Below are 19,530 nucleotides of genomic sequence, written 5' to 3'. Positions count from 1 at the left end.
TGATGCTCGCTAGACCTTGCTGCTGCCACTGCCGTCGTGGGTCACATGGTATATTCCATTGGTCACCTGGTTCAAACTACATTCACAGCCTGGGAACAACAGATGGAGCTGCTGTCAGCGGATTGGCTGATGGGGACAAGCGAGCAGTTCACTCGGTCGCGCATCCCTGTCAGCACCGCTTCAGGGAGACAGGCAGGGAGTGGGCAGAGCAGGGACAGGGTGAAGCCGTCATTGGATCATATGTCATACACATGCGATTTGTGTCAATGTTATCCGATTTCTCGGCCCGAACCACCGGAATAGGGGGAAATCAGGTATAAATCACATGTGTATGAAACCTTAAGGCACCTTGAAGGCGGAGTTGGGCTGGAGGCCGAGGGAGTTCGGTTAAGGTGGTGGGGTGCAGGGTTTAGGGGTAGGCATTAGCGGTGACGGTTAGGGGCAGACTGCAGGTTGGGGTTAGGCTGCTGAAGGAGAAGGTTGCCACACAAGTAAGGCTGCCGCCCTGAAATGAAAACATATACCCACCGGAGCCATCGCAACTCATTCACAACTGTGTACATCACAGTGCCGACGCCTTCTCAGTGACAGTAGCCTGATGCTGCACTGTAACATTAAGTGCAGAACCTGTCTCCTGTCCCTGTGTAGGAGCCGGGACTGCAGCTGCGGCGCTCTCCAGGGAAGACCCCTGCAGTTCCGAAAATGGGGGTTCAGTTCGAGACACTGCTGGCAGTTGCATTTACATTTACCAGACCCTGTACATATCGTTGTGACAAGTAAAGCCGCTCGAAGCTAATGCTTCCAAAGCTAGTAGACGCAGTTTCACTTGCTGCCATCAGATGGCAGTGTTTCGAAGCCGCACGGACACTAGACATATATATTATAGATATACAGATGGGAACAGTGAGAAATCACGTTAAGCTTATGTTGCATGTTTTCCAGTGTGACCTGTTTCAGCCTACCTGCAGTTGCTTGCCAGCTTTTCCCGATATGTCGTCCGGATCTTCTCATTTTTCTCGTTGTCATCCTGAAAAGATGGCTCCGAATATACCGACCTCTTAATCAGAAACGGAGTGCGCCCGCCTTTGGGCAAGTCCATATTCGGTAACACCATCTGGCAAACAACATAGAAAGTCACACGCATGGTAACTTCATCTTCATGTGCACATTTATCTATCTATCTATCTATCTATTTATTTATCTATCTATCTATCTATTTATCCATCAGTGGCGTAACTAAGTTTTGGGCGCCCCCCTGCCGTTAGGGGGGGGGGCGCCCCCCCCCCCCCCCGCCGCTGCCCCACCAAGCACCCCCAATCCCCCGCCGCCCCGCCGCCCATGCAAACCCCCCCAATCCCCTGCAGCCTTACCTATCTCGCTGGTCCCGGCGGCTCCGTTTTTCTTCTGCTGAGGACCACCACAAAATGGCCGCCCCCATACAGCAGACAGTTTCAGAGAATTGTGTGCTATATGGGGGCGGCCATTTTGTGGTGGTCCTCAGCAGAAGAACGGAGCCGCCGGGACCAGCGAGATAGGTAAGTCTGCGGGGGATTGGGGGGGTGTAACTATAGCACCGCAGCCCCCGGCGCCCCCACATGCACAGCGCCACCCCGCGGTGGCGGGGGCTGCGGTGCTATAGTTACGCCGCTGTTATCCATCTATCTATTTATCCATCTATCTATCTCTGTCTGTCTGTCTATCTATCTATCTCTATCTGTCTGTCTGTCTGTCTATCTATCTATCCATCTATGTAATTATTTATTTATTGATGTATGTATTTATTTATTTATCTATGTATGTATATACTTATATGTGGTTTTTTTTAATATTTTATCTTTTGTGAATTTCTTTATGTAGTTCTTTATTTATTTATCTACCTATTTTGTATTCATTTATGTGTGTATTTATTTATTTATCTATTTGTTTATTTATCTATCTGTGTATTTATTTATCTATTTGATTATTTATCTATTTATGTATTTATTTATTTATTTACCTATCTTTGTTTTTTTTGTCTGTGTATTTATTTATTTATCTATGTATTTAGCTATTTGGTACTTATGTACTAACTGGGCTGCCGATTTTGAAATCGGGTCCATCGCATCGCATCCGACCATGGGTTAGATTTATTATAGCGGTGCCTATCGCGCCGCTATAACAGTTCCTGCTTCGCCTCAGTAGCGAAGCGAAGCAGGAGGGGACACCGACAAGATCTATTAAGATCTTGCCGCCGGAGAGGGGGAGCGCTAACTCCCCCCTCCGGCGATGTCCCTCCTGGAGACAGCGCATCAGTTAATACTGATGCGCCGTCTCCTTTCCCCCCGGCCGGCTCACTGCGCATGCGCGGGATCTCGCTAGTTTTGCGAGATCCCAGCGCAGCTCAGCGCCAGCAGCAGGGTCAGAGCTGTCCCTGCTGTTAGGTATAGGGCATCGCCGCCTGCAGCTGGCGAAGTCGCCAGCTGCAGGCGGCAGAATGGTCAGCGATGCTGACCGTTCATAAATCTGGCAGGAGGCAGGGGCGCAGTGCAAAATATCGCCCCTGCGCTATGCCTCCTGCCCCACACCGCCGGCGTTAGAGTAAACGCTCAGCGGGTGTGATAGATCAGGGGAAGCGCTATCCCTTGCTATAACGCACGGGGATAGCGCAGATTCCCCTGATCGCCATATAATAAATCTACCCCCATATCGCGATGCGATGCGATGGACCCGATTTTTCCATAGGATTCAATGTTAAAATGGACTGAGTCCATTTTAACATGGAATTCAATGGGAAAAGGGGTCCTTTTCATACCCCTACTATCCAAGTGGGCATGGAGTTGGATATAAACCTGTGGCGAGCGTAGCGAGCCACCGAGCCCGAAGCGTGGCGAGCGGACACAGAATACCGTCCCCTCGCTATGCTCGCCACAGGTTTATATCCAACTCCATGCCCACTTGGATAGTAGGGGTATGAAAAGGACCCCTTTTCCCATTGAATTCCATGTTAAAATGGACTCAGTCCATTTTAACATTGAATCCTATGGAAAAATCGGGTCATCGCATCGCATCTAATTGTATGCCTTAAGTTAAGGCATACAATCAAAAAATCGGCAGCCCAGATAATACATAAGTACCAGCTATTTATATACCTATCTATCAGTTTATTTATTTATCTATGGATTTAGCTATTTATATACCTATCTATCTGTGTATTTATTTAGCTATGGATTTATTAATTATCTATCTATAATTGTATTTTTTTATTTATCTATGTATAATATATTTATTTATCTATCTATAGCTCCATACACAGTGGATGACGGGGGAGCCGGTGCTGAGTGACGCACTAAAACATGAATCACTCAGCACACATTGCTGCACAATGCACATGCAATGTGTACTGAGTGATCCATGCAGAGCACCATTTTGCCTATAATAATGGGCAAAACACTGTGATCTTAGCAGGATAGACATGCGATGTCTATCCCTGTGGGCGATGGCATTGCGCAGGAGCGGGCATAGTTATCGCTATACCATGTATAAACGATGTAGTCAGATCACTTAGAAAATAGCCCCAAATCCCCCCTGTGTACGGGTATTTACTGGGTATTTATTTATTTATCTATGTATTTATTTAGTTATATATTTATTTATCTATGTATTTATTTAGTTATATATTTATTTATTTAACAAGTGTAGAAATGCTACACAATAAATAAAGGAAAAAAAAAACCCAGTATTATCCAGGGGTATAGATTATAAGTACACGTGCAGTATTAAAATACTTTTTTATTTTTATATTTAGCAACTTTGATTATAACTAGTGAGACAAACTCCTAACGCAGGTATTTTAAAGTAACTTTAATTGTCCCCCCAGGGCTATCCATTTAGACCGCCCCTAATTTGTCCACCAGCAGCTCTTATCAAGTATTATTTTTTTGGACCTCATCGGAACTTACAGTATCACGGAATCTGTGATACTGTTATGAGGTTACGTGTATGGCAGCCATGCGGCATGTGGGCGGGACTTGCAGGTTTTTTTAAAGGGGCAGTCATTTACAAGGCATTTACAAAACCCACCAATTTTGTGTTAAGGCACAAAAACTGAAAATTTAACCGGCACAAAAAAACTGCCTCCATTTTTTCGCACTCGTTATTTTTTTTTTGTCTAATTAAATTTTCCTGTTAGTGTATTGGCAATTACAATTCCCTGTTTGACTGATTAATCATGCATTGATAAAGGTTAATGCAAAATCTTGGGTTGTGCTGTACAGCAGAGGATCAGTGACAGTACAGTACTGTTAAGTTATTGTTATGTTAATACTGGTAGCCAAATTTTCAAGATGGCCCATTTTGAAGAAAACACCAAGCGAGTGAGGTCACGCCCCCCTTCTTAAATCCCACCCCTATATACAATACTATATATAGAATACTAGTAAGCCCACTTGAAGCAAAAGCTTTGAAAATTAGTTTCAATCTCTGCCAGCAGATGGCAGTGTTTCGGAGACTCACGGACACTAGACATATATACGTAGATGATATGAATGCGTGGTAAATGACCACTGAAATATGGCAGAGGGCAATGGGTTATTTTAGAAAAATGATGTTGAGTAAACAACTGATAAAGGTTTCAAATGCAAATACACCATCCTATAACAGCGTAGGAATATACATACTGTGTTTCAGGTTAAGGTCAACTTTATAGAGTATGAAACTGTTGTGTGTAAAAATAACTCAACAGTTATAGCATATGCATTGAAAAACAAAAGAAACTTTATTGAACAAAACTTAAATCACATTCAGGGGTCCATGTACTTAAGTTACATAAACATTATGCAATTTTCGTTATACCATGCGTATTGTTCAGTGTGTACCCACTATATCGTTAACTATGCACGCTCCTGCAGGTCATCGACAATATCCCCGTCTTCTGAACATGCAGTCCAATCTGACTAGATCATCAGCCACTGCATGTTTGGCGCCGTTCCTGATGACATCACTGAATGATAATCATTAACAATATCGCTCAGTATATTAGCGATATAACATTTATTTCATCGCACCACTATATCGCTGATGATATCGGTGGTGCTGTATATCGCATAGCTTGTATGCAGATTAATGCTCGGAGAGGGGTAAAGTGGAGAGAGTTACCAGCCAATTAGCTCCTAGTGGTCATTTTTCAAACACAGCCTGTAACATGGCAGTTAAGAGCTGGTGCTTTGGGGTCTATTTACTAAGCTTTGGGTGGAGAGAGATAAAGTCAAAGCCAATCGTCTCCTAACTGTCACGCCACAGGCTTGTTTGGAGATGACAGTTAGGAGCCATTTGGGTGGTACTCTCTCTCCATCCAAGACTTAGTAAATACTAAATAGACTTTATCTCTTTCCAAATTACTCTCCAAGGCTTAGAACAATTCTCCCAGACACATATTAAATAAAGCCAGTGAATGAAGACAATGCCTACAGTTTGAAGATGGAATCTTGCATCAAAAAATCCAATATTATTATTTATTAACAGTTCCTATATAGCGCACACGTATTCCGCAGCGCTTTTACAGAGAATATTTGAACATTCACATCAGTCCCTGCCCCAGTGGAGCTTACAATCTAGATTCCCTACCACATGCACACGCACACACAGACATTCTAGGGTTAATTTTGTTGGGAGCCAATTAGCCTAACAGTATATTTTTGAATTGTGGGAGGAAATCGGAGTACCCAGAGGAAACCCACGAAAGTACGGGGAGAAAATACAAACTCCACACAGTTGAAGCCATGGTGGGAATCAAACACATGAACTGCTGTGAGGCAGTAATGCTAACCATTACACCATCCAGACATAACTCTGAAATTAGCTTCAGTCATAGACATTCTCCTATTAGTGCCGTTTACAGCATATTTAATATACAATATAATTACATATGCCTAAAATTATTGATAGGTTTTTTTTTTTTTTCAATAAGCTTTATTGAAAGTCCATCTTTTTTATCCTTCAAAACTTGGATATCACATATGCCTTAAAATTATTGATAGTTTTTTTTCAATAAGCTTTATTGAAAGTCCATCTTTTTTTATCCTTTACGCCTTGGATTGGATCCTAATATTAATAATAACCATCATACCAATGTAAAATAAGGCGAATAAATAAAAACTCGGTAATGTGATGAAGAACGCTGTTTTCCTACCTGAACTTTTCCGGCCAAAAGCAGCCTTGGAAGATCCTGCGATGTTTACAACAGGGAATATATAGTGCCAATAAGCCAGCGGACGATCGCTTTATGAGGTTTCTCATCTGCAATTTTAACAAGAGAAATGTGTCACCAAGTTTTATATAAATGTGTATAGTGTATTTAGATGTTTTCGTGTTACCATAATTAACTCTTCATTTCTACCTGACTAAGGGGAAAATATACTAAGATGGGAGTGCTATTGAAGATGGCATGTTGCTATGGGTAACCAATCAGATTCGATCTGTTATCTTCTAAAAGTTGCTAAATAAATAAGAAGTAGATTCTGGTTGGTTGCTGGGACAATATCCCATTTTCAATAGAACTCCCCAAATTTACCCCTTGGATAACTAAGTACATACGTGCTGCCCAGGGCCTGTGGCATATACACCAAAACCATATATTATATGTCAACAGTGTCTAGGTCAACAGTATATCATCAACATGCACTAGGTCGACAAAAGTTGACATGGGTTTTTCACGATTTTCTTTTGTTGGAATTTTTGGGTTTTACGATTTGGGAACGGAAAGTGTTCCCGAGCGCAGCGAGTCACACTATGTTGTCTGGCCAAAAATAGAATGTGATGGCAGATAAGAACCACTTGGCCCTTCTAGTCTACCCTAAGCACAAGCACAAGGTTGCTCTCTGTGCAGAGCCGGCCTTAGGCATAGGCCAACTAGGCAATTGCCTAGGGCATTTGGAATGCCTAGGGGCATCAGCAGCTTCTGCTGATTAAAATGATATGCAGCATGCCTATTTTGTGTGTGTGAGGCTGTTAGCGGCAGTGCGAGTCCTGTCTGCGGGTGGGTGGGTTGTGCAATAGTGTTCGGCATATGTGTAAGGGGCATTATGTGTGTCATGTATAAATGCATTAATAATGTGTGACATGTGTAAGGGCATAATGTGTGTCATGTGTATAAGGGCATTAATAATTTGTGACATATGTGTAAGGGCCATTATTTGTGTCATTATGTGTATGAAGGGCATTAATAAAGGTTGGCATAATGTGTAAGGGGCATTATGGTTATAAGGACATTAATAATGTGTGTCATGTGTAAGGGGCATTACTGTGTGGTATTATCAGGGGTGCCTAGAGAATGGGGTAGGGGGTACAAAATTACCCAGTGGGGGCCCCGGGCCCCGTCCCCTTAAGTGACAGCAGCAGCTGCAGCTCTTCTCCTCTATCCAGCACACACTGCTTTGTGCTGGGTTTCAGTGTGGCCATGGAGGTGCTTAAAATACAATATTTTCTCAGGATTTTTTTCGAAGGGTATAATGTGAATAATATGAGGAGTAATGTACATAAGGTAAAGTGGTACTTCTGTGTGATGTAACGTGAATAAGGGACACCATTGCATGATATAATGTGAATAAAGTTGCACTACTGTGTGGCATAATTTGAATTGGGGGTACTATTGTGTGGCCATGCCCCTTCCCAGCAAGAACACACCCCTGTTTGGGCTCCGCACCGAATGGGTGCACTGTTTCTATTTAAAATATTGCGGGTAGGAGCACCAAAATGATGACTGCAATGATGAGGGTTGATGATGCTGGGAAAGGGGAGCAGGGTTAGAGACGGAACTAGTGGCGGTGCTAGGGGGCAACAGTCAAAATCTTGCCTAGGGCATAATTTAGGCTAGGGCCGGCTCTGTCTCTGTGTGTGTGTGTGTGGATCTGAGTCCACAATCTGTGCACTGGACCAGAGAGCAGCTACCAGGAAGAAGAGACAGGAGCCTTACCATGACGTGGCAGAATGTGCACCTAGAAAGTGCAGTACTGGTTCTATTATGTTTGTGTATTTATTTACGGGTGTGGGTTGTAAGGTCTACACCAACTAGTTCGACAAGCATTGGGTCGACACCACTATGTCGACAGGCAGAAAGGTCTACATGGGTCTAGGTCGACATGGGTCAAGGTAGACATATGTCTAGGTTGACATGGGTCTGGGTCGACAGGACATTAGGTCGACACAAGCATTGACAGGGAAGTCCAGAAACAGAACATTTTGTACCTAATGGAATGGACCATGTTGGAGGGTAGTTATTAGGTTCTTCTACCACTTCCCCAGAATCTCAAATTCAGGAGTAGTGAGATTGTGGACTGCATCAGGAAACCCCCCCCCCCCCCCCCCCCCGAAATCCTGTGTTTGCCACTGATCCACTGATTTTGTGAGAAATGAAAAAAAAAATACAAAAAGGACAAAATGTAACTGAACAGGAAAAAGATACCAGACATTAGCTGTAGTTCAATTAGTACCAAATTAGAAGGTAATTTTGACTTTATTACATTGGCACATAGAAATGTAGAAATATTTATGAAACACTCCGCTGGGCCTTCTCGCCCTGTCTATGGAAGGTTTTTTTCAGATAAAAGCTCAGAACACAGAAAAAGTGCATTCGTTGGGCAATATGTTATATAATATGCAGGATGATGACACATCTTAACGGCATTGTATATCATCCAGGGTGTACGCACTATATCGTTAACGAAGTGGGTACCCGCTGTTCCTTAACAATGTCCTCTGTTGGCCATACATCCAGGACAACAGAGGACATCACTAGCAAGAGTCATGTAGATGATAAATGCTTCCTAAAAGCTGATTGGTTGCTATGGGCAACTAAGATTGAATCTACTGCATTACCATATTGGAGCATCTGATGCTTCCAAGGAACCAGCAGCGATGCTCCGACCCATCTACATCTGGATAAACCCCACTGTCTGGTTTAAAGTTACTATGAAGTACTATTTTCCAACTGAACTCCATAGTGAGATATTTGACACGTTTAGGAAGTATCCCATTCAAGGCAGTGCAAAGCAATACACTGGGGCCCCTACCCATCAATTAACCCCTTGAGTGGTATGCCTGGAAGTTTTCCGGGCTCAGTTGCGCTGCCGCAGCGGGCTGTCCTGGAAAATACCACAATGTAGTAGGTGCGCGCTAGTGGTGCCTCCAGCGGCGCACCACTGGTGCACCACCTCTAGGGGCCCCACCGTCATCCCCCCTCCTGTCACCCCCACCTGCGCTCCGGCGATCGCCGGAGCTCCCCCGCCGCCAATTGCCATACTGCAGTGAGGTAGGCAGCAGGCTCAGGATGTGGGACTTGGGGGACTCGGGATCGGTCATGAGTTCAGACACCTGAGCTGTGAACATCCCCGAGCCTGCCATCTACGTCACTGCTGACTGAGACTAGCGGCTGGGGCAGCGGCGCCAGGGAAGCTCCGGCATACAAACACCGTAGCGGAGGTGAGGGGGGGCCTTCCTGCATCCTGTGGTGCATTTTGCTGGGGCAGGACAAACCTGCCCTGGTAGGTTTGTCCTGCCCCAGCAAAACCCACCACTCAAAGGGTTAATCATAACATGCCCCTCCTGCAGTCCTGAACCATATCTCCACTGTCAGCCCTCTGATTGGTAGATAGCTCCAGCCATTCACCAATCAGCATGCTTACAGCCATTCAGTGTCTGGCTGCAGGCTGGGAAGCAGGAAGAGAATGTTGCACTGTGATTGGTGGAAGAGAAGGCAGCCTGGCTGCTCTGATATTCTCTACTGCTTCCCAAGAAGATCAGGAGCAGATACTTACAGCCCAACCTGCCTCCCAATCAATGGTGGGTGGGAGTTGGCACCACGGGGTCGCAGGGTTGCGTCAGATTCCTCGCAGTCTGACTGCACCAGGTCCTACTGGACCTCTAGTGTCTGTCAGGGGAGCGCAACGAATACATCGCTATCCAGAAGTGTCGGACTCCATGAACACTGGCACACTGGGCCTTATTCTAGTTCACTCTTAGCTGGACAAAACCATGTGCACTGCAGGGGGGCAGATGTAACAGGTGCAGATAGAATTAGATTTGGGTGAGTAATTTTGTTTCTGTGCAGGGAAAATACTAACTGCTTTATTTTTACACTGCAATATAGATCTCACTTTGAAGAAAAACCCCACCCAAATCGAATTCTCTCTGCACATGTTACATCTGCCCCACCTGCAGTGCACATGGTTTTGTCCAGCTAAGTAGGAATTTGCCTCTAAGAGTGAACTAGAATAAGGCCCACTGTGAGCAATAAGCATAGAAACCCATGGCAATGAGATTGTAACCCATGGCAACGAGCATGTTGGTAAAATAACATTATATTGAATATATGAGGTGGGGGAGTTTCTAGGTAAGCCGTTTCACCTGAGGTTCAGGCTAGTTCCAAGGATGTTGAGAAATCTGGCATGGATGTCAAGAAGTAAGATAAGGGGTAATAAAATACGCGCAATTGCCTTTATAGGGGCCCTTGTGAATTCTTCCAGTGCTAGGATTGAGACACTGCCAAAAGTTTGTTGGTGAGACTTCCAGTAATCAACCTGAGGAATTCGATCACTGGAATAGCAGACTCACCTACTGGCAATGGCACTTGCCAGGGGCACTAGTGGAGGGGGTGGTGATGAAGGGTAGAACCACCCCACTCATCCACCCTGATGTTTCTCTTGAAATTGCATCAGCTGTGATTCTTCCCTCTGAGCTCCTGGTTCCCCCATCACAGAGCCGACATGTTGTTGTGGTGCTGTGTGTAGATAAGGAAAAGTGTTTTTTTACAGTCAAGTCCTTCAATTTGCCAGGGATTGCCCCAGCAGCTGCTATGGGGCCCAGAGCTGAGAGGGGCCACTTTCACTGTCATAGTTACATGTGTTATATACAGGGGTATAGCTACCTTAGGTGCAGCGGGTGTAGCTGCTATGGGGCCCAGAGCTGAGATTGGCCACCTTCCCTGTCACAGTTACATGTGTTATATACAGGGTGTAGCTACCTTAGGTGCAGCGGGTGTAGCTGCCATGGGGCCCAGAGCTGAGAGGGGCCACCTTCCCTGTCACAGTTACATGTGTTATATACAGGGTGTAGCTACCATAGGTGCAGGGAGTGAAGCTGCTATGGGGCCCAGAGCTGAGAGGGGCCACCTTCCCTGTCACAGTTACATGGAGGTGCTTAAAGTGCAATTTTTCTGTATTCTATTCTAAGAGCAGGGCAGCCGAGAGGGGGGGTACTAATTACCCTGTTCCGACCCCTCCCTTCCCCCTCCGTCCTGCCTTGGCAGCAACAGCAGCACACACTTCTAGAGCATGCGCTGTGCTGACAGCAGGCTCAGCATGAGCATCTCACTGACAGCATGAAAGCTCATGCTGAGCCTGCTGTCAGCACAGCTGCTGCTGAGTTTAGAGGTTTCTTTTACCCCCATCTAAACATGTTGGGGGTGTGACATAAGCGTGGGAAGTGGCCACACCTCCCACACTTAGGTCACGCCCCCAACATTTTACCGGGCATTCCTCTTGGCTGCCCTGTCTAAGAGTGCATGGCCACGCCTCCTGTGATTAGGCCACACCCTCTGAAAAGTACCTGGTCCCAGCCAGGCTCTCCACTGCCCTGTATCTACTAGACTGACATTAGAGGGAGAGGTGGAGCCCAGCAGGTATTTTCCCTGTTAGCCAGCGGGTCCAGTCCAACCCAGTCCACTCTGTTGTTTGTTTCTGTAATGCCACAACAATGCCAATAAATACCGGCTTACGTGGGCAATGGAGATCTGATCAGCAAAACTTGTGGCGAGCTTGACCCCTTCAGGGGTATGCCCGGAATGTTTTTGGGCTGAGCTGCCTTGCTGTGGATGGCAACCCTTAAAAATGTCCATACATCCCACTGAATGATAGGAGTGTCCCAGTGGTGCAGCCCCTGGGAGCACCTCCCACACGATCGCTCCGCCCCAACCACCACTTGACCCCACACACAGGCCCCTCCCCCCACTGCTGATCCCACCTACCTTCATTAGCAGGAGAGGCCCGGGGGAGTATTTCTGGGGTAGAACAAACCTGCCCTGGGAAGTCTGTCCTGTGCCACAAAAACTCACCATGCAAGGGGTTAAACATCTGCCAAATTGGACAAAGAAATGATTGTCTCCAAGTGCTGTTATACAAAGCTGAAGATCATCACATGTAATATAATAAACTGCTGGCGTTTCATGGTTCATGCATATGTAAAGCCAATATTCACACATGACAGATATTTATTGGGTCATCCAATAAGAGTTCAGATACAGTAGAAGAACAAAGAAAGGGACAAAATAGACAGCGCTGCGGGACTATATTTAAAACATAAAGTAAATTTTATTTATACAACACAATATAATTCATATAAAAATCTTGGTCATATATGACACAATATCACCGGCCGGTGTAAAATAAAAAATTATTTGTGTCCTTCTCCTTCTGACACCCAATGGTAACTCAATTTTCGATAGTTCTGCACACAAGAGCATGAAAGTCAATTCCCACAGTCCTTTAGTGCAAATCGGAACTGTATTAGTAGTTATATTGAAACTTAATACAGGCAACAGTTTCCTGCTCCTCAGAGCCCGTGCAATTGCAGTTGTTAGTAAAGCAGGCAATCAGCTGGTTTAGAGCTGGAGCTTTGGTTAGTACATTAGCAGCATAGGGTTAAGGATGCACGCGGTGTAGATCATTAGCAATAAGCATATACTTGCTCTTTCCAAGCTAGATGGCACAGTCCCTTCTGGCTACCAGGAGCGGGTCCCCGGCTGCTAGCGCTTCCCAAATAATGCAGCCTTCTCTGGGAGTCCTCAGCTCCGGTTTCTGGGTCTCCGGCCGTGATCCGTCTGTGCGTGTTGACGTATCCTGATGACGCGTTTCTCCGCCTTGTAAGGTAATCGGCGGCTTCCTCAGATAGTTTGCACTACGTCTTGCCACGCTTTTTATTTGCTGATAGCTCCTCCTATTAGGCATATACTTATAGCGTATGTCCGGCTCTATTTGTGTATTTTGTAAATAAAGCTCTGTTTGTGTTATTGCTGGCTTTCAACCAAGCCTCGTTTTCAAATTATTCGCTTCCTGGATACCAGGATATTTGTTCAAACAGCCGGACCTCGTTTTAAACCCCATTGGTGTCATATATAAAAAACGCACAGTATAACAAGAATTTTTATATATATATAAAAAGTTAATCAATATAAAAGACTTCATATATAGACCTATTTTAATAACATAGATAAATCAAATGTCGCCACTTTCTTATTAATGATGCATATTACAAGAGTACTAAAGAATGAAAAATAATGATAAATGAATGCATGCGAGAATATATCAAAATGCATATCTACATATAAATATATATTCGAAGCAGAGATAGGTATAAAAATAAAAATAAGGATAGAGAATAATAATAAGAAATAAATATATATATATATATACATATATGTATACATATACATATATACAGATATAAAAAAATAAAAAAATAAAGATAAACTTGAACTTAATAATAGTAAAAAATAATAATAATAAATAAATAATGAAAAAAAAAAAATATATATATATATATATATATACTAAATAAATAAATATAAAAACCATATATATATATATAATAGAAATAATAATAGGTAAATGAATAAATGAATAGATAAATAATCAGAACGATATACAACAATAATATAAATACTCAGAAATCCATATAGATACACTAAGGTAAAGTATAATCTTATTTCCTAATAAATCTTATTAGGTTAGATGTTAGAAATCTAGAGATAAGAATGCATATACTCCTATTTGTCGGGAATCGCACATTTTCATTCTATACCCATATACACAACAATCTAATGGGCATATCATTCATGCAATAATAAGGAGTAAGATATACCCAGAAACTTTCTTTATGTATATCAGTATATACCAGTCTAAATCTTTGGGCTGTAGTCTGCATATATATATTGAATTATGAGACCTAAAGAGATTTCATCATATGTGTCTCTTTCATATGACTTCGTCTCCTCTACCAGGAGAGGGGGAGGGTCCAGTCCAACCCAGTCCACTCTGTTGTTTGTTTCTGTAATGCCACAACAATGCCAATAAATACCGGCTTACGTGGGCAATGGAGATCTGATCAGCAAAACTTGTGGCGAGCTTGACCCCTTCAGGGGTATGCCCGGAATGTTTTTGGGCTGAGCTGCCTTGCTGTGGATGGCAACCCTTAAAAATGTCCATACATCCCACTGAATGATAGGAGTGTCCCAGTGGTGCAGCCCCTGGGAGCACCTCCCACACGATCGCTCCGCCCCAACCACCACTTGACCCCACACACAGGCCCCTCCCCCCACTGCTGATCCCACCTACCTTCATTAGCAGGAGAGGCCCGGGGGAGTATTTCTGGGGTAGAACAAACCTGCCCTGGGAAGTCTGTCCTGTGCCACAAAAACTCACCATGCAAGGGGTTAAACATCTGCCAAATTGGACAAAGAAATGATTGTCTCCAAGTGCTGTTATACAAAGCTGAAGATCATCACATGTAATATAATAAACTGCTGGCGTTTCATGGTTCATGCATATGTAAAGCCAATATTCACACATGACAGATATTTATTGGGTCATCCAATAAGAGTTCAGATACAGTAGAACATGCCATTTACAAGTTCTCACTCCTAGATGTATCTTTAGAGCATAACATTTAGCCCAGATCCCCTTTTAAAGGCATGATAAACTCAGTTTACAAGAATATATTTATCCTTGACTGAGGCAAGGGGCCGAAACTATGTTAAACATCTAGGCCGAAATATTTAAAGTGTCATTAAATCTGAAATACTTTGGGTGAAACATAATAGGATGAGAGATTCAGGAAGTGAGAGTTTTGTTAAGAAATCTCCATTTTTTTTAAAAGTGGCAATCATTTACACCGCAACATCAAACTGGTTATTTCCCCCTTTATCATGTATGTAACAGTGTGACCTGTGCTGGCCTAAGTTCCTTCCTTCCACTGCAATAAACTGGGAAGTTACTCTCCGCACAATGACATATTCCCTAGATGTCAGCTCTCACAAGCAGGACCCTCTGTAGCCTCTATCTCATTTCTGAACTTCCTTTGTCTAATCTGTGCTTGTTCTGTTTTTGTAGACCTAGACAGAGCCTTCAAGAAGGGCTGATGGTGGGTTTCCCCTGTCCCCCTGTGGGCCAGTCCGTCCCTGGCTCCAAACTGTACATAGTGAAATTTTTGAGTCTTTGGTACAACCTCATCTAGAATACTCTGTACAGTTCTGTATAGGTCATTGGTACAACCTCATCTAGAGTACTATTTCCAGTTCTGTATAGTTTATTGGCAATGACCGATACAGAACTGGACATAGTATTCTAGATGAGGTTGTACCAATTACCTATACCAGAATTTGACACATTTTTTTTTTTTTAAATCTAGGAGCTAGAAGGAAAGTGTAAGAGCCAGGCGAACTAAAAACAGGGACAGTGCACGCCAAAAATGTATGCCCGCTGCACATTATGCCTCATGCCGTAACAGCTATTACATATTATACCAAACACTGTAATCCCCATTACATATAATAACACACACAGTAAAGCCTATTACATTTTATGCCACATAAGTGCCACTTCCCTACATGCTCGTTGCTATAGGTTTCTTGCCAGGGGTTTCATGCTTGATGCCCGAGGTTGTAAGCTTGATGCCAGGGATTGCATGCTCTTTGCCAGGGGTAACATGCTCTTTGCCAGGGGTTGCATGCTCTGCCAGGGGTTACATGCTTGTTGCCAGGGGTACATGCTCATGGCCACAGGGGATTACCCCTTCTCCTCTTCCCTCCCTCTCACTCACCACCGTAACCATGCACGGTAATGGCAACAGCTAGGCAGAGTGGTGGACAACTCACCCGACTGTATCAGATCTGGTCCATGGTGCGGTTATTTCAATACTTGAGATGGCTTGCGAGCCAATCGGATTGGCTGCCGCTCCTGATTGGCTGCCAAACCGCAAGCTCCGATTGGATCATGAACCAGCTTGAGTTTTGACCAGACCAGCTCTGCTACTGCCAAAGCTGGATGGCTTCTCCACCGCTCTGCCCGGCTGTTGCCATTAACGCAAACCACCACTGCCCGATCTGCTTCCTGGCAAAACTGGTCACCAGGAAGCAGAATCTGGTCACCATGGTGACATAGCCCCTGGGTTTTGTTGAGCTCTGACCTATACAGAACTGAACACAGTACTCTAGATGAGGCCACAACAATGACCCACACAGCAGCATTATTACTTCTTTCTGCTGCTGATTCCTCTCCCTTTACAACCAAGCATCTGATTTGCCTTCCTCATTGCTTTGTTACTTGCCTACCTGGCTTTTTGTCATCTGAAATAGTGACTTCTCTCTCTAATGTTGCTTTGATGTTACTGGTGTTTTTTCTAATTCATACAAATTGTGTGTATGGCACTCCCGATTTTCAGCATTGGAGCTGGAATGTAGCTAATTGTGTCCGTGGGTTTAAAGTAGGTCTTCGAAGAAATTTAGCTGTTATCCACTGTAAAGACTATATCAAGGTAGTCTATTTCTTTTTCATGGTGTTTATACGTGAAAGTTAAATTATGTGATTTGATTTGTTACAAGGCTAGGGTACTTGAAGCCTTCATCTAGATATAGGTGTTCCTTCTCCCAATCATCCATATAGATGTTGGCAAATGATGGGGCAAATTTTGTGCCCATCACTGTACCGCATTATTGTAGATCATATTTGTTATAATTTGAATTTTGATTCTCCTTCTGAGATATTGGGATCTTGTTCTAGGCAGTTCTTAATGGGGAATGCTGGTGTAGAGCACCTGTACATCCACTGTTAAATATCTGTAGGTAGGTATCCACTGAAACCCAGGAGAGCTTTTAAAAAGATTAGTAGAATATTTGAGGTCGGAACACTGTACTTTCACGAACGGTTGTAACCTTAAATCTAAGAAGTGAGATAGGTTGGATGACAATGCCTCAATAACTCCTGCTACTTCTGGGTGGAGATTCATTATTTTTATGCACTATGTAAATGTAGACACCTGGCAGGGGTTACCTTGTTGGTTGCGGTGAGGGCGTGCTTCCCTGATCTCACGGGTTCCAGTCGGGAGTCTTCTCGGGATACAGGATGAGGACACAGAGCAGTCGACACAGAATTAGGTTGACCTTTTATTCTAAAACGGCCACATAAAGCATCAATCTCTTTTACGCAGTGATGTAACAGTAATATCACGATATTACAAGACAACAAACGCAATCTAACCTATACTAGGCAAAAACAGCATTATCACGTCCAATACTGCACGAACCACAGTGACATACCATAAACTGTGACATTAACATTTAGTTTTAACAGGTTACCATATGATCGATACACGACCTACTCTGGGTACCCGGGTACACTCTCTATTACCTAAGACCGGTCAGTCCCGATGAAGCGCCTATGCATAGGGCTTAAAATACTTGATTGCGGTTCCAGGGTATTCTACAGGAGATCGCAGTTTCACTCTTGACCCACTAAGTGGCAGTATCATTCCAAAGGATGTCCCTCTTATTCACTGATAGGGAGGATTAGCAATATGGCAAGGAGGCCCAGAGGCCCTTATAGTAACTTAGGTTTCCTTGCCCAGATGAACGTGATAAGTGACGATTCAGTCATATTACTCCCCTAACAATAGTGTGCAGGCTAGGCCCGTGGAGCTGCACTACAGGTTTCTGGCAAGTGAGATGAAGTGGCTGAACAGCCTAATGGGCTACACAGTTAGTGCTGCAGGGGGACAGGTCTCCCTGCATGGGTTCCTCTCCTCTATGTATTGGGGTGGCAGCATTACTTGCCCCAGGGGCAAACTTACGCTTTGGCAGGCGTTGACTTTGGGCTGATGCAGCTGACTTGAGGAGGTGGCTTCTCTCTTCTACTCTCTCCCTCCATTGGTGCCTGTCACGCTGGGGCTCTCAGGCTCACTCTCCCTGTGTTGCTGGTGTGACTTGTAAGCAGGCAGGTCGGCGGGGGTCACAGCCTCCCCGCGTGTCTCTCTGCGGCTCTTGGGCAGTGGGGTCAGCGGGGGTCACCACTTCCCCGCGCTTGACATGCAGCTGGTGAGTGGCTGCCGATATGGGGATTCTCCCTTACTGTCCTTACTGTGCGTGGCCGGCGCGGCTACTAGGCAGGGAGGTCGGCGGGGGTCACAATCCTCACCGCGCTCCCTCTCTTGCCTGGCTGCGGCAGTGTCTGGGCGCCGCGTCTCCCTGCTCCTGCTGCTCGAGGTCGGCGGGGGTCACGCTGACGTCAGCTGAACCTCCGGTCTCTTCTCCGGCGGGCGGCGGGCGCTTCTTCCTCTCTCCTCGATCCACGCTCCACGCTGCTGCTGGCTTCACCTCCGTTCTCCTCCAGGAACTCGCCCCTCCTCCTTCGCCTGCCTCTTCCACCTGCTCCCCTCCAATCCGGTTAGTTTCCTCCCTGTCAATCATGCAGCGCCAGACCAGGGGTATTAACCCTGCGCGCGCTGGAGTGCACCTGCCGGGTCTCCTAATAACCCCTTCCTCTTCTGGGGCTTACATCTGCCCGTACTTTTTCGTGGTCGTGTCCTCACGCCACCTTACAGAATAAACAAGTCCAAACTGTTCGAAGTTCCGTAAAGTCTCTTTCCCAGTACAACTTTTTCAGTAGAACGAGCAACTTGCAAACAGTTACAACCGTGACATTATGTCTACATATATATACACAATAACATGAGGAATGACACAATTCGATTACATTTATATAAGTATGACTAAGCTCTATACCATAACGGCGGCACCCCTGTTGGGAAGAATGCTGCCCACCCTCCATTCGGTGACAGCTCCACCGTACTCTGCAACATGCTCAGGACGAGATTCTGGCCGTCATTATCGCTCACTTTGCTGCTTGACTTGAGGGGCAACTGAATTCGGTTGGGGTGTGACTTATGATGGTTGCGATGGATCCGCTGCTGTCGGGTTCCCTCTGGACCTCCCATCTGGTAGCTCCCGGTTGTCGCCGTGGGCCCCTTAGTAGCCATATAAGGGCGGGTTTTCCATTTAGGGTGTACTTCGCTTCGCGACGGGTCCTCTTTCATCAGCCCGTTCTGCATTCGGGCATGGGAGTACCGCTGGCTACATACATACGGCCCCTCCTTTGTGTTCTCTGCCACGCGTGCTGTTTTCTTGGAGTGCATACGATTCCCCTGGGGTTGGTCTTGGGGATGGCTGGGGCGACGTGGGTGGCCCCCATACCCCTTGTTTCTTGCCGCGTATCTGTTGCCTCGAACTGGAGTTCCACCAGGGCCAGTGACGTTCGCTGCTTGAAGGTCCTTCTCACCTCTGACGATGTCAAATTCTACCATTTCTCCAGCCCTCAGGCTTCGGTAGAATTTCCTTGGGTCACTCTTCTGGATGGCGGTGTAGTGGACAAAGATGTCTCGCTTTGGGTCAGTACACTCAACGAACCCATATCCACGTTGAACGTGGAACCAGATAACTTTCCCTCGACTTTTCAT

At 45.1% G+C, this 19,530-nt stretch overlaps 1 protein-coding gene across 1 annotated transcript in view; it reads right to left on the bottom strand.

Moving 5' to 3' along the window:
- The window catches only part of LOC146009569 (pendrin-like), a 61,656-nt gene extending 42,126 nt beyond the window's left edge, over positions 1 to 19,530 (bottom strand). Inside the window, exons 1-3 of the mRNA XM_083150016.1 lie at positions 18,839 to 19,530; positions 18,230 to 18,473; positions 963 to 1,114 (exon numbers count right to left, since the gene is read on the bottom strand). Of these exons, the coding sequence (XP_083006142.1) occupies positions 963 to 1,114; positions 18,230 to 18,473; positions 18,839 to 19,530 (1,088 nt within the window). The remainder of the gene's footprint in view (positions 1 to 962; positions 1,115 to 18,229; positions 18,474 to 18,838) is intronic.

This window comes from Crinia signifera, chromosome 6, assembly GCF_055691185.1.
Source record: "Crinia signifera chromosome 6, ASM5569118v1, whole genome shotgun sequence".
Taxonomy (NCBI): Eukaryota; Metazoa; Chordata; class Amphibia; order Anura; family Myobatrachidae; genus Crinia; species Crinia signifera.
The sequence above is the reverse complement of the archived record's forward strand: the minus strand, read 5'-3'. Positions and strand labels throughout refer to the sequence as shown.